The following is a 14,762-nucleotide window of genomic DNA, read 5'->3' on the forward strand; positions in this document are numbered from 1 at the left end:
ATCATCATCGTCGGTTTGGTGGCAAGGACTCTTCCGGCCGTCGCCCGGGCTCGGTGCTCGTACAACGGCTCGTCGGCTTGCCGATGCCCCTCGTACAGTGCGACGAGTGCACAGAGACAGTGCTGCGATTCACATCTAGCACACGACAACACCTCGGATGGGTATTCTTCAAATGCAATAACGACGGGGTATGTCCTTCTTTCTGTTCGACTTATTTGGTTCAATTTGGTTAAATTTCGGTAGCTTATTGAGGTGTTCATGTGTGTAGGAAGGTGTATGCTCATTTTGTTATTGGGAAGAAGAATACATCGATTTATTGATAGGAAGAAACTTAATAGATGTTCGTGCACTCTTTAGTATAATTAAGTCTAATGATGCGGCTGCATGTGCAATTAGAAAAGAAATTAGAGGAGAAGCAACGTCTAATTCTTTGGAATCAAAGCCGAAGAATGAAGAATATAAGATCAAGAATCCATAGAGCAACAATGAATGCATGAAGAAGATATTGATCCAACTAGTGGGAGTAGTTATGGAAGTTGGATATCTTCTAAAATGCCTAATTGTGAGTCTTGTTTTCTTTCTTTTGCTATTTTAACAAAGATTTGGTGAATTATTATGTATCAATGCCTTTGAAGGAAATAAGGAAGCAAATAAATGTGTTTCATGCTCCAAATTGAAATGCAAATAACCGATTTACGGATCGATGGTGGATGATGGCCGAATAGATCGCGCAAAACGGATCCATAAAAAAATATTCTGGTCCGTTTTGCACGGTCTGCTAGGATGCCGCTCGCGCCAGCCCACAAAAGCGTTTTTTTTGCAAACTATAAAAGCATCTCCAACAGCCGCACAAAAATTTGGCGCTCAATAAATTTTTTAGCGCGTCATTGTATCACTTTTAATGCGTGGGGACCGAAGCATCTGCAACAAACGCGCGCTAGCGCGGCGCCCAATCCAGCAGCCCCACCTGCAGTGGTCCAGATTATACCGTGCGCGCGCCGGCGTCTCAAATATAGTGCGCACGATAGCGTTTTGCAGCGTGTGCTTAAAACTTTTCAGCACGTGCACAATTTTACAGCTTTTGTTAAAGCTGTCCGGCATCCAAAAAACGAATAATTTAGCACGTGAAACATTTTTTAGACGGATGTTGGAGATGCTTTAAACGACTTTTATGAATCGACGATATACGGAGTGTGCATGGTCTAAGAGCAACTCTAGCAGTCCCCCATCCCGTCGGCCCACAAAACACGTTTGCAGTTCACGCAAAATCTGTTTTACGGACCGGCGCGGGCTGATATGGATGCAGACCCGTTTAGGGTAAAAAGTATATAAGCGGTGCGATATGATAAGTGCCATCCATTTCTCCCGATAGGCTGTGGCTGACCTAGATGGGTTCGTGGTCCACTCTCTCGCCCTCTCCCAATTCCCCCCATCCACGCGCCAAAACCGCAGCCCCATCTCCTCCTTATCTCTCCGTGCCACTGAAATTCCCTGGGAACAAACACTCACTTCCCAAGGATAAATTGTCAAGATTGATTTACACGCTAGTGGCTGTGCCGCGACGTGCGGCGGAGGGAGAGAGACATGTCTCTGCAGTGCACTGCAAACTCACTCCGGGCTCTTGCTGCGCTCCCGGCGCCATCCTCCTCCCGCCGCCTGGCGAGAAATGCTTTCCTTATGCCATGCCATACGAGTCGCATCGGTGCGCTGGTCCGAGCTGCGGATTCTTCCCCTCCCGCCGCACCCGCGTCATCGTCCGGAGCAGCCGACAACAAGGCCGTCATCCCCGACGATGAGTTCACCCTCGCCAAGGTGAGTGGCTCGGTCATTTTCTTGGTTCTCGAGAGCCAGGAGCAACAAGCAAGCGGTAGCTCTGTGTTCTTAGAATTTGGCGCGCGTTTGGCGCTGAATACCCCACCATCTGCAGGTGTCTTTTGGCGTGATTGGACTAGGGATAGGTGGCTCCCTCTTGTCGTAAGTTCAAATGTTGCAGATCCTATTGTGCAAATCAGAGAGATCCAGGATGTTCTTCTATCAGTGGCTCATGTGTTTTTTGCATCCCAGGTATGGATTTGGGGCGTATTTCAATCTTCTCCCTGGTTCGGAGTGGTCTGCTCTGATGCTAACCTACGGATTTCCTCTCACAATCATAGGCATGGCCTTAAAGGCAAGAACTCTCTTCGATTAATATCAGTGCTTCTGTCAGTTATTGGTCTTTTAAGTTATACGTCTTATGGATTTATAGTTGAATATATGTTTTGAGATGATTGGCCATGGTTAAGGTTCTTGTGAGTTTAGGTTGGACTGTTTATTGATTTATTTGTCGAGGAATGTGTTGATTCTTGAATTGTATATGCAGTATGCTGAACTGAAACCAGTGCCCTGCATAACCTACTCTGATGCTTTTGCTCTAAGAGAAAAGTGTGCTACCCCTATCCTCAAGCAGGTAATAATTATTTATGAGCTCTTGGACACACAACTTCTTCTTCCACTGCTGCACTCGATCAAATGTCATTATTTACCAGTGATGTGAATATGTCATCAAACTGTCTATGTTGTGTTTTCTTGTTTGGATGAAAACCAGGCTGTGTAGTTGGTAAGTTTGCTGATAGTGGAGTTCTAAATATGAGTGCAATCGACATGATCCGTTAAATGTTGAAAAATAGTAAGTGAAAAGTATTGTTAAATAATGTCACAAAGGACGAATATATCCAAACTACCATAGGACTGATTGGATTACCAGAACCGATGTAGATGAACTTGCCCATCGAACCACGATGATCACCTAGCAGCACCTGTATGGGCCCCCACTGACGGAACCTAAACCAGCAGATCTCGAGGTAGGGATCCTAAACTAGACGTCTGGGAGCAATAGTAACAAGGACACATGATTTTACCCAGGTTCGAGCTCTTCGAGGAGATAATACCCCACATCCTGCTTGTGTTTATTGTGTTGGAGTGTAGTATTGAGTACATGTATCTAGCAAGAGATTGTAATGTACAATGTTGTCTATCGACTAGCTCAGCCTCGGCTTATATAAGACACCGGAGGCCTAGGATTACAGGTGTCCTAGTCGGTGGAGAGGAATCCCCCGCATATACAGAGTCCTTGTCTTGAACGACAAGGCTTCTTGATTCTTCTTGTAGATTGCCATGGGCCGCCTGAAGTGGCCCAAGACGGAACCGATCTAGGAGTTCTCAGCCCCGCCCACAAGACCGGGAGTCGACGTGGCGAGAGGCCCCTTAGGCTGTGTTTGGTTCATCTTTTTTTACCAACTTCTGCTTTGAAAAGCTAAAAGCTAACCAAAGGGGTAAATGTTAAAAGCAGCTTTTGAGAATCTGTAGCTTCTTCCTAGTGTAAATTTCAAAGCTGGGGTATCCCAACTTCTCAGCTTCCAGCTTTTCCACAGCAGCTTCTCCACAACAGCTTTTCTACAACAGCTTTTTTAGAATCTGCAGCTCAACCAAACACAGCCTTAGCCGAGACATTGTGCTCGCTTCCGGCCATCGGCAGGGACTTGTGGCTCTCCGCTTGCCGGTCGATCACCGGCAGGTTAAACGCCACGTTCAATCACAACCAGCATTTCATCGGAGCGTAGACCATGCTCTTGATGTAGAGGATCCGGTTGCCATCCACCCACCACGAGACGAACTCCCGCGTTGCGATCTCGTTGAGGTGGCCTGAGCCGCTGGTGCAACTCCAGCGGCAGCAAGATCGAACAAAGGCAGGCCGACTGGCGTGTCCTCCGCCATGTACGCCACCAGCGCCATCGCCTCCGAGCCGTCCAACCCATCGCGGAAGCAAATCGGGACGCGAGGTGTGGGAACCATCCCTTGACGATGTCAGCGGATGTGCCAGTGATGACGCCGGACTCTACAATTGGACAGAGACCATGCACTGTAATTGATTACCGTGAGCTAACCAAACATGTTTAAAACTTTGCCCATTCCGTTTACGGTGCCGGTATGACCTCATTACAATTGCGTTTGCGTTACTATTCTTGAACCAAACATCTCCACAGTTCTTTTCTACCTACAGACTAGACACGCCAAGCATTTAACGAATGCAAGTGCGTCGGTTTTAGTTCTGGTGTTTGCGGAAGGATGTTTGTTTTGCAAAGTATCACCAGTTAATTGCTTAATTTTCAATATGTTCTTTAAGTCAATGCAACCATCTACCAGACCACATGTTAATCTTGCTCCTACCTCTAGGTCAGGAGTGATGTTACACGCTATAGATATGGTGATGAGCAGCACCTCGATGAAGCGCTAAAGCGGATCTTTCAATATGGTTTGGTAATTCCTTGTTTTGGTGCTTTGTCATAATCTGGACATTATATCTCCTTTTATTCCGTATGATACCTATATATTCAAGTTCACCTCAGCTCCTGAATATTTTATCTCTTTCTTTACATTGGAAGGATTCTGCTACTTTGTCCTACTTATCTTCTTTCCTTCTATCGAACTGACAGGGTGGCGGCATTCCAAGACGTAGTGCACCTATATTACAAAAGATTCAAGAAGTAAATTTTGCCATTTACTTTGTTACTTGGAGTAGTCTTTTCTGCAGATGGTTATACACTTATACTTACTGCAAACCACACATTTAATTTTAGCAATTCATATTTAGATAGTTACATCAAGTGCCATTAGATCCTTATTTTTTCTGATCAGTGGCCCCGTATTTTATCGCCTTGTCCTTGGTCACCGTTACCACAGATCTCTAGGCAACATACTAGATGGTGTTGCTTACGATGGACAATGCGAGGACTATAGCTATAGCCTAACTAGGACTAGTTTGAAAGGTAGAGTGAGATGTATTCAGGAACAGTGGTAGTTTATCTGAATACATGATGTACAAATCTCAGGAAAAAATTTAGCCTTCATGATGGAGTATTTTTATATGGGTTGTTACTGAATACATGATGTACAAATTTTAGCAATAAATTTGGCCCTCGTAAGTATTGTTATGGCTTGTTACTAAATTCACCATGTAGAAATTGCATAAAGTTTAGCCACTCTTTCAACTTCCCATATGCTTAATGGAAATTTCAGTGGCTATATTGTCTGAAAGGAAGATGGCCCTCCGCTCCGCTCCCCTCTCCCTCCGCGCTCCGCTCGCCTAGCCTCCGCGCCGCGCCGCCCGGACTACCCCGCCAGCAGCACCCTCCCCGCCCTCCCCCTCGCCCCTCGCGCCATGGCTCTGGTGCTGGCTGACCCTGTCGACCGCCGGACGTCCCTCCCCGGCGAGCGCGTCTCCTTTGGGGACTGCAGCTCTGGCTCGAAGAGCGGCTCGTCGGCACGCTCGTACAGCGACGTCGCCCGCACCCCGCCGGCCGTTCCCGCGCCGTCGACCGCCGCCGCTCCTGGCTGCGTCGCTCCCGCGGCCCGTCCTCCCGCCAAAGCTCGCCTTGGCCCCCGCTCGGAAGTCCGCCGTGTCTCGGGCGGGCCGGTGCTGGACGCAGATGGTTTCCAGCAGGCTCGCCGACGGGAGCACCGCCGTCGCCCGCGCCAGGAGGCCCCTGCCAGGGCTTCGACCTCGCGCCGCCGCAGCCCTTCCCCCGAGGAGCTCGCGGGCCTCTGCTTCCGGTGCCTCGATCATCGCCACTGCGTCCGGGATTGCCCCAACGACATTCGCTGCCGCCGCTGCCTCGCCTCCGGTCACTCCTCTCGGGACTGCGATGGTAGGCGGCCCGCGGCCGCAACCCAGCGACCCCCGTGCAACGCCCCGGTCCTGCAGACCCGGCTTCCTCGCGCTGCCCCTCCCCCAGCGGCGCGCCCCGCTCCCGTCTTGCTGGCTCCAGTCCCCTCCCCACCTCCCGCCCTGCTGGCCGCGGACGCCCCCCCCCGCGTGTTCATGGCGCAGACCGAGGAGATGGACGAGGCCGAGCTGGTTCTAGCCCGCGCGATGGTGGCTTCGGTCACGGGCACTCGCCCCTCCGTGTCCATTGACGAGGTCGCCGCCCTGCTCCTCGGCTCCCTCGAGCTCGAGGAAGGAGACTTCACGGTTCACCAGCACCATCCCGAAGACTTCCTGATCATCTTCTCCTCCCTGGCTATCATGCGGCGGCTCCGTGGCGAGCACTTCATCAGCTCCGGCCGCTTCTCGCTGTCGCTCCGGCCCTGGTGCAAGCTCGTCCACGCCGGCGCCGGCGAGCTCGAGTACCGCGTCGAGCTGGAGCTCTGCGGCATCCCCGCTCACGCCTGGTTGCTCTCCACTGCCGAGCACCTGCTGGGAGACTGTTGCTGGATCGAGAGGCTACACCCCCGCACTCGTTCCCGCGACGACATGGCGGTCTTCCGCGTCTCAGGGCGCGCGCACAACCCGGCTGCCATCCGGCGCGCCGCCGTCCTGGAAATCGTCGAGCAGCTGCCCGGCCGCGTGCCCTCGGAGGCGTCGGCCGTCAGAACGCTCACGTTCCCGGTGGCCATCGCCCTCACCAAGGCCGAGTTGATCCGACCCGCTCCAGCCGCTGCCCACTCCTCCGACAATGGTGGCGAAGCTGACGATGCTACTGGCAGGCATGGCCCTGGGCCGAGCAGGGGGCAGGGCCCTGGAAATGGACGCGCGCGCCGGCGGGGCCGCAAACGTCGTCGAACGGACGGGGCGCCGGCCGGGCGGATGGCATGGCAGTGGACGCTCTGGTGCAGCATGCCCACGGCGGCTCTGGCCGCTCCGGCGGCGTCTCCGGCCGCTCCGGCGGTGCCTGTACGGTTGCGCCCTGGCCGTCCTCGGCCGCACCGCGACAGGGGCGCCGCCCCACGCGACAGGGGATGCTCGCCTGGCCTGGTCAGCAGGGGCCTGCATGCCCGCGTCAGGGCGCCAGGGAAAGAAGGCGTCAGGGGCCCGCAGTGACGCCCAAAGCCACTTTGCCGGTGGCCCCATCGCTAGCTGCCAACTCCCCCCCGCTGATGACGGCGCGACGGCTGGCAGTGGGACGGGTGGCACGCCCCCATTCGCTGGACGAGGACCGGAGGGGGCCGCCGATTCTAACACGCCCTTGACCGAGGATGCTTCGCCCGGGCCCGCCACCTCTGCGTCCGATCCCACACCCCGTCGGGATCGCTGCCAGCCACGTCCGGCTCCTGCAAAGCATCCAGACGGGATGACCCTCCCTGCCCCCCCTGCAGCTCTGTCTGGGCCGAAGGGGGCGAGGATCTCCTCTGCCCTCCCCCCCGCACCGCCGCAGCCCCTCCCTGCACAGTCGCAGCAGGCCCACGCACGCACTCACGTCGGGGAGGCGGGACGCGATCTGCACGCTCCCGCCAATTCGGCCTTGACCTCCCCCAGCTGTCACCCCGGGGCCCGCGGAGATTGGTGCTGCTGCCCCTGCCTCGGCACCTGCGGTAGCTGACCTGGCCGGGCTGGCCGTTGCTGCGAATGGGCCCAGGACCTGGGATAACGCTGCCCCTGGGGCCGCGCAGGTTGAGACACCCGCGCTAACTGCCGCGCCTGCCGGGGCGTCTGGGCCCGCGATGCCCACGGAGCCGTCGGCCCTGCCGCGCGTGACACCGGGCTCCTCCCCCTGCCCAGGGCACCTCTCGATACTGCTGCGACCCGCGCCCAGGCAGGACTCCTCCCCCCGCGCTGCTAGCTCTAGCACTCGTGCTCTGGCCCCTGGTCGCTTCGCCTCGCCGCCGATCACCCTGCAGCGACGGCGCAACTGCCGCGCCCCCAGCCAGCCCTGGACGCTGGGTGCCTTCCTCTCCGCGGCCACCAAACAGCTCGACGCCGTTCTGCCCTCTCCCGGGAAGCGGCAGCGCCCCGCCCTCAACTTCAGTCCCAGGAGGGGACGTTCCACAGCCGCCGACAAAGCCTCGCCCCCCTGCACATCAGATCGGCGCGCGGTGGTGCAGATTATGCGCACCCTCGGCATAGTGGGGGTGAACCAGCAGATTACAGTCACAGAGATGAAGGCCTATGACGAGATGTTTGCCATGCCGCTGGGGCTTCCAGTGCTGCAGGCCATGGCCGCCTTGGTCGACCGAGCTATCCCCGCTGACCTGGCTACGCCGGCGGGTGATGCCATGGTCCGTGCGCGCTAGGCTGGCGGCGTCTGTTGTCGATCTCTCTTCCATGTATCGAGGTCCTCAGATTGTGGTCTGGAATGTTAGGGGATTAAACTCACGCGCCAGGCGCTGCGCGATTCGCTCTCTGCTTTGTACTACTCGGGCATCCATTGTATGTCTCCAGGAAACGAAAATGGAGTTGATTTGCTCGTCGACTGTGTTGGACACCCTCGGGTCAGAGTTCGATGGCTCTACCTATCTCCCGGCTGACGGCACCCGCGGCGGCATCCTCATCGCTTGGAAAACTAGGGCCGTCACCATTTCCGACCCCCTATTTACCCAAAACGCGATCACGGTCAAGGTGCGCGCGCCTGCAGGAGCCCCGTGGTGGCTTACCACGGTGTATGGCCCTCAAGGCGACCCCGAGAAGCGGCTGTTTCTGCAAGAGTTGCGGGACATTCGCGTCGCTTGCCAGGGCCCATGGATGCTATGTGGTGATTTCAACCTCATATACCGGGATGCTGACAAGAGTTCGGGTAACCTGAATCGCCGCATGATGGGCAGATTCCGGCGCGCTATCAACGACCTTGCCTTGAAGGAAGTCTACCTCAACGGGCGCCGCTTTACTTGGTCCAACGAGCAATCGCCTCCGACGCTCGTGCACCTTGACCGGGTACTATGCACCTCGGAGTGGGAGGACTGCCATGGAGAGTGCCACCTCCGTTGCCTCGCATCCGTCGTGTCCGATCACTGCCCGCTGCTCTTGGACTGCTCTCCTATGCCCGTGGCCCATAGGCGCTTCCGCTTCGAGGATTTCTGGCTACGCCTCGACGGATTCCACGACACCGTCGCCACAGCCTGGAGCTCGGTACATGACCCCGACCCCTTCCAGCGGCTGGTCCGGCGCCTGCAGGCCACTGCCCGCGCCCTTACGAGCTGGAGCGCCCGCTCCACGGGCAGTATCCGGGACAAGCTGGCCATCTCCCGCGAGCTGATTGCCCGCTTCGACCTCGCGATGGAGACTCGCCCGCTCACCCCATCAGAGGATTGGTTGCGCAGGCAGCTCAAGCAGTCATACCTCGGGCTTGCCTCCCTGGAGCGCACCATCGCGCGGCAGCGCGCCTGTATTACCTCCCTCGCGGAGGGCGATGCTAACATGAGCTTCTTCCACCGACAGTGCACCTACCGCCGCTAGAAGAACCGCGTGCATAGCCTCCTAGTTGATGGACAGGTTCGGACTGATCACGAGGAGATGGCCCAGGCCGCATTTGAGCACTTTGACGGACTCCTGGGCACTGCGGTGGACCGAGAGCACACGCTTGACCTGGCGCAGCTCATCACGCCCGGCCAGCTGGGCAACCTGGACGAGCCTTTCACTTCCGAGGAGATCTGGGCTGCGGTGTGCCGCATGCCGCCCCACAAGGCACCGGGGCCGGACGGGTTTACCGCCGAATTCCTGCGCGCTTGCTGGTGCATCATCAGGCAAGACATCCTGGACGCCTTCGAGCAGCTGTATGCGCTCCGAGGAAGAGGGTTTGGTAAGCTCAACCAAGCCCTGCTCACCCTGCTGCCCAAGCGAGCGGATGCACACAAGCTGGGAGACTATCGGCCCATTTGCCTGATCCACATAGTCGCCAAGATATTCGCCAAGGTTCTGTCGTTGCGCATCGCCCCCAAGCTCGATAGCTTGGTGAGCCGCAACCAGAACGCCTTCATCGCCGGTCGCACGCTCCACGACAACTTCGTGCTCGTCAGGCAGTCTCTGCGGATGCTCCAGCACCTGGGCGCTCCGTGCATCATGCTCAAGCTCGACCTCACACGGGCTTTCGACTCCATATCCTGGCCGTTCCTCTTCGAGGTCCTGCGCCAATATGGCTTCGGTGACAGGATCAGGGAATGGCTGTCCATCCTGCTCTCTTCGGCCAGCACGCGAGTTATGCTCAATGGAGTACCCGGCCCACCGATCTGGCACAGGCGCGGGCTGCGCCAGGGCGACTCCACATCGCCGCTGCTCTTTGTCCTGGCGGCCGATGCGCTGGCCCGCCTCATGCACAGGGCGCTCCACACCGGCATCCTCAGGCGCCTGCACCCCCGTCGCAACATTCCGGCAATTTCTCTATATGCCGACGACGTGATGATGTTTTGCCACGCCGAGATGGAGGAGGTTATTGCCGTGAAGAGCATCTTGGGCATCTTCGAGACCGCATCTGGCCTGCGGGTGAACTACGGCAAAAGCTCGGCCACGACCCTGCATGGGGGTGAGGACGCCGACGCCCTGCTGGAGGCGCTGGGCTGCCAGCCCGCGGCGCTGCCCATCATGTACCTGGGCATCCCGCTCTCTTCTCGCCGGCCCTCAGCGGGACAGATGCAGCCACTGGTAGACGCCGTCGCAGGCCGCCTCCCGTCCTGGAAGGCATGGCTCATGAACAAGGCAGGACGGCTGGCATTGGTCAAATCTGTTCTCAGCGCGATTCCGATTCACCAGATGCTGGCTCTCTCGCCCCCGAAGAAGACCCTGAAACAGCTTGAGAAGATTCAGCGCGGCTTCCTCTGGGCGGGTCGTGAGGCTGCAAAGGGAGGGCACTGTCACGTCAACTGGCGCATTGTCTGCCGGCCGCTCGCCTACGGTGGGCTGGGCATTCGAGACCTGGAGCGCACGGGGCTAGCGCTCAGGCTCCGCTGGCTCTGGCTATCGAGGACGGATGCCGACCGTGCATGGCAAGGCCTTGACTTACAGTTCTCCCCTGAGGAGCGCGGCCTATTCCATGCATCCACCCTCATGCTAGTAGGTGATGGCCTCACCGCACTGTTCTGGGAGGACCGATGGCTGCATGGGCAGTCAATTCGCGAGCTTGCGCCACTCCTATACCTATGCATCCCCAAGAACAGAAGAAAAGTGAGGACGGTGGCGGAAGGCATCGCCGGCAATGCCTGGGCCCGTGACATCAGAGGTGTGGTGGGCCTGCAGGAGATAGGCCAATACTTGAGGACATGGCAGCTCGTCGCTCGGATCAATCTGTCCTCGGAGCCGGACAAGCTCATCTGGAAGTGGACGGCCAACGGCATCTACTCGGCGAGGTCTTGCTACAGGGCAACCTTCCATGGATCATTAACATGCCACTCTTGGCAGCTCATTTGGAAAGGTTGGGCTCCCCCGAAAGTCAAGTTCTTCCACTGGCTTGCGGATCTGGACCGCTGTTGGACCGCAGCCAGGCTTGCGCGCCGAGGGCTCCCTCACCACACTCGCTGCCTCCTATGCGACCAGGAGCCCGAGACTATCCGGCACCTGCTGATCTCCTGCTCCTTCGCGCGGCAGGCATGGCATGAGACGTTGTCCTGGCTGCACCTCCCGGCCCCTCTGCCGATGCACGACGCTTCCATCCAGGACTGGTGGAGTAGGGCGCGAAACGCCACCCCCGCACCGCTCCGCAAGACACTGCGTTCTGTCGCGCTGCTGGTCCCCTGGATGATATGGAAGCATAGGAACGCGTGTGTGTTCGATCACATACCTCTGTCGCTGAGCGAGCTCTTAGATAGGATTCAAGATGAGATTAGGTGCTGGGCTCGGGCTGGGGACAAAGGGCTTAGGGTAGCTTTGCCCCCAACCTGGGATGTCCACTAGACCTACATGTAACCGTGCTGTAACTTCCTCTTCGGAGGCTGTACTATCCCCCTTTTCAATGCAAAGAAACGCAAGGCTTTTGCGTTTTCTCAATTTTTTTTTTCAGTGGCTTGTGTTTGTTGATTGTTTTTATGTTTTTAGTAAAGTTGACTGGTCTTTATCTTTGGTTTGTTTACACCAAAATTCTCTACTCCATAAAATCATCACATGATTTAACAAAAGGACACCACAGTTCACTGGCGTAATTCTCAGTTCTGGGATTCATAGTATATTTTCCATGTAGGTAACTGATGATGGGAAATACTGTTTAGTACTGGAATTTGAAGCCAAATCGTTGGGGCTATCAGATTTTGAGAAGAGGCAGGTTAGCTCCCTCCTTAATTTGTTCCTGGTTTCTAAATATACCGCCTCCTTTTTTCGTTCTGGGTTTCTAAATATAAAAAGGTCACCACTGTGGAGTTAAATAAATGCATGCAGAGAGAGCTATTATCTTAATAGTCTCAAAAACTAATTTTATACTAATCTTATAGTATTAGTTTCAGCATGTGAAAAGGACAAGTTAAAGAATTTAGCCTAACTCACTTGGTAGGGCAGTAGATGTACCTACACGCTACGGCCTTGTTCCTGCAGGGATTAATTCCACCCAGGGGTTGGGTCATCTCCACCCCCTCACCTAACCCCCAGAATTCCCTTCATTTGTAATCCCTGTCAGTGAAACCTGTTCGGTTAGCTCCAGCGAACCACCCATACAAACCATGAACAGCTTCAACCGTTGGTACAAGCATGGATTGGTGCTGATAAGCAGTGCTGCACTAAACAGTGAACACATCTCTGAAGGAATGGTGCACACATGACATCTCCATGCAAGCTATTGCAAATTTCAGAACTCCAGATCAGCTGATGAAATTCTTGCAATGCTTCCGGTCTATGTTATTATCCGCTTGATGAAAGCAATTATTCTACATGCGTACAAGGCTATTTTTATCCAAAAGGGAGATTAGAATCTCTGCCCTTTGCATCATAGTGATGCACACAACCATTCTTATTAATTATTAAGTCCAGTACAGAACAAAGGGAACCACGACCGAACCATTACAAGCTATGCCATTACCACCTATGACTAGGTCAAACTTCTTCCGCAACAACACTTTCAAGAAGGGATGAACATCGTCATGATATGGTCTTGCCATGTCTGGCCAAAAACGATCCAGACAAGGATTTTCATCCTGGTTATTGAGACCAGCCAATGAAGACCAACACAACAAGTAGACAACGACTTGAGCAAGGTAATGATACAAGTTTGTCGCTGCTGATCCCGTCCGATAAAGGTATGGACAAGAGTTTTCATCCTGGACACGAAGCACTGTTCAATCAACATCTAGATGATGGATCATTCGGTAGTCACCTCCACCAACACTCCACGCAAAGGCCAAAAGGCGCTGGCAGATTGGTGGTGTGAAGTCTTCACACCACCATGACTGTCAGGTGGACCCCATGCCTTGACGAGGAATTGGCTATTGCCACTCTACACCAGCGTGATTCACAATGCAACATCCACCATATTGTCGGAGCCGCTGTCCTAGTGCTAGAAGATGGCGTTTAACCGCTAGTGCACCCCTTGCGCATGTTACCTATGAATTGAGCTACAAGAGTGAGCGGGAGAGGGAGACGAAGACACACAAGTTTTGTGCCGAGTAATTCTTCACAATTTTTTTGGCTTTCTCCTTTTATTTTGACAGAAACGGTAAACGTGCCATGGAGCTCAGCCAACGACCAATCGTGCCATCCGTGACCCGAGCGTGCACCATGTTATCATACAATCTTGCCGAGGATCGCACAGACCATGTCCTATCAACCCTGCCACGAGAGAGTGAAGTCGACGACGCCGATCAAGAGGCGAAGCTGCTGGAAGTAGATTACGATAAATTTGCCAGTGAAGTGTTGTAGTACTTGTATGGCATTATTATCATGAGATTTGCTATATATGAGAATGCCATCAAAGTAGATTATGATAAATTTGCCAATGAAGTTCATCAAACGCATAAATGTGCTAGGGGCATTAGGCAACCCAAATGGATAACTAACCACTCATACAGACCAAATTTTGTTTTAAATGCCATTTTCCATTCTCCCCCTACTTGCATGCGAATTTGGTGATACCCACACTTTAGATCAATTTCAGAGAATATAGTGGCACCATTTAATTCATTTAGCATGTCATCTAATCACGGGATGGGGTATCAATATCTGATGGTAATGGTGTTTATGGGGTGACAATCACAACACATTCGCCAACTTCCATCTCTCTTATGCAATATAATGACGGTAGAGCACAAGGACTAAGGCTTTCGCTTACGTACCCTTTGTCAAGGAGCTCTTGGACTTGTCTTTTTGTTTTGAGATTGGCACGGTAGGGGGATCGCTTCGGTAATGGTGCGTTGGGAATAAGATCTATTCGATGTTCAATTCCTTGTAGTGGAGGTAGACCCGATGGCGTCTTAAAGGGGAACACTTCCACAAATTTCCGAACACAAGTAAGCACTAGGAAGACGAGGTGAGTCATTAGGCAAAATGACTTCATCTTTGCACAAAAGTACAAAATGAAGTACATGGGATTGGTGCTCCCTCACTCCCCTCACGTCTCTTTTGGTGGCTAGAAGGACAATATCTTTGTGGCCACTCATCATGAAGACGCTCGTTTTTGGCTTCTTTATGGTGGTTTTTTCACTAGGTTCTCCATGTTATGTGGAGCTTGAATTTTGTCGGCGATGACTTGGCTTGGGAGCCATAGGGCGAAGTACATATACCTTTGCCCTTCCACTTGAAGCTGTAGTGGTTGGTCCATCCATTATGAAGCACTCTGCGGCCAAATTGCCAAGGACGTCCCAGTAAGAGATGACACATGGAGTCGATTCCACATCACATTGTAAGGTATCCTCACAACTGTCGATCTTGAATGACACTTCAACCTGTGCTCCACTTGTATAATGTTGGGGTCACTCAACCATTGCATCTTGTATGGACGATGATGCTTCTTCTTCATGAGGCGCAACTTGGAGCATATCTTCATTTGTTTGTTGAAGTGCCAATATCTTGGAGACAACAACAGCTGAGATAAATCATTATCACA

The 14,762-nt window shown here is 54.0% G+C and overlaps 1 protein-coding gene across 6 annotated transcripts in view; it reads left to right on the top strand.

Moving 5' to 3' along the window:
- The first annotated feature begins 1,418 nt into the window (after nt 1-1,418).
- Nucleotides 1,419-14,762, top strand: part of LOC123407002 (thylakoid membrane protein slr0575) — a 32,222-nt gene continuing 18,878 nt past the window's right edge. The window contains exons 1-8 of one of the 6 annotated variants that reach the window (XM_045100031.1): nt 1,423-1,812; nt 1,928-1,974; nt 2,065-2,167; nt 2,360-2,446; nt 4,213-4,296; nt 4,473-4,523; nt 11,916-11,996; nt 13,372-13,648. In XM_045100031.1, coding sequence (XP_044955966.1) covers nt 1,585-1,812; nt 1,928-1,974; nt 2,065-2,167; nt 2,360-2,446; nt 4,213-4,296; nt 4,473-4,523; nt 11,916-11,996; nt 13,372-13,380 — 690 coding nt within the window. In that variant the 5' untranslated portion in view covers nt 1,423-1,584 and the 3' untranslated portion in view covers nt 13,381-13,648. Of the gene's footprint in view, nt 1,813-1,927; nt 1,975-2,064; nt 2,168-2,359; nt 2,447-4,212; nt 4,297-4,472; nt 4,574-11,915; nt 11,998-13,371; nt 13,649-14,762 lie in introns of those variants that run through there. The other 5 variants (XM_045100032.1, XR_006612516.1, XM_045100030.1 and 2 more) reach the window with 5 other exon arrangements.

The sequence above is a fragment of the Hordeum vulgare genome, chromosome 7H (assembly GCF_904849725.1).
Source record: "Hordeum vulgare subsp. vulgare chromosome 7H, MorexV3_pseudomolecules_assembly, whole genome shotgun sequence".
Taxonomy (NCBI): Eukaryota; Viridiplantae; Streptophyta; class Magnoliopsida; order Poales; family Poaceae; genus Hordeum; species Hordeum vulgare.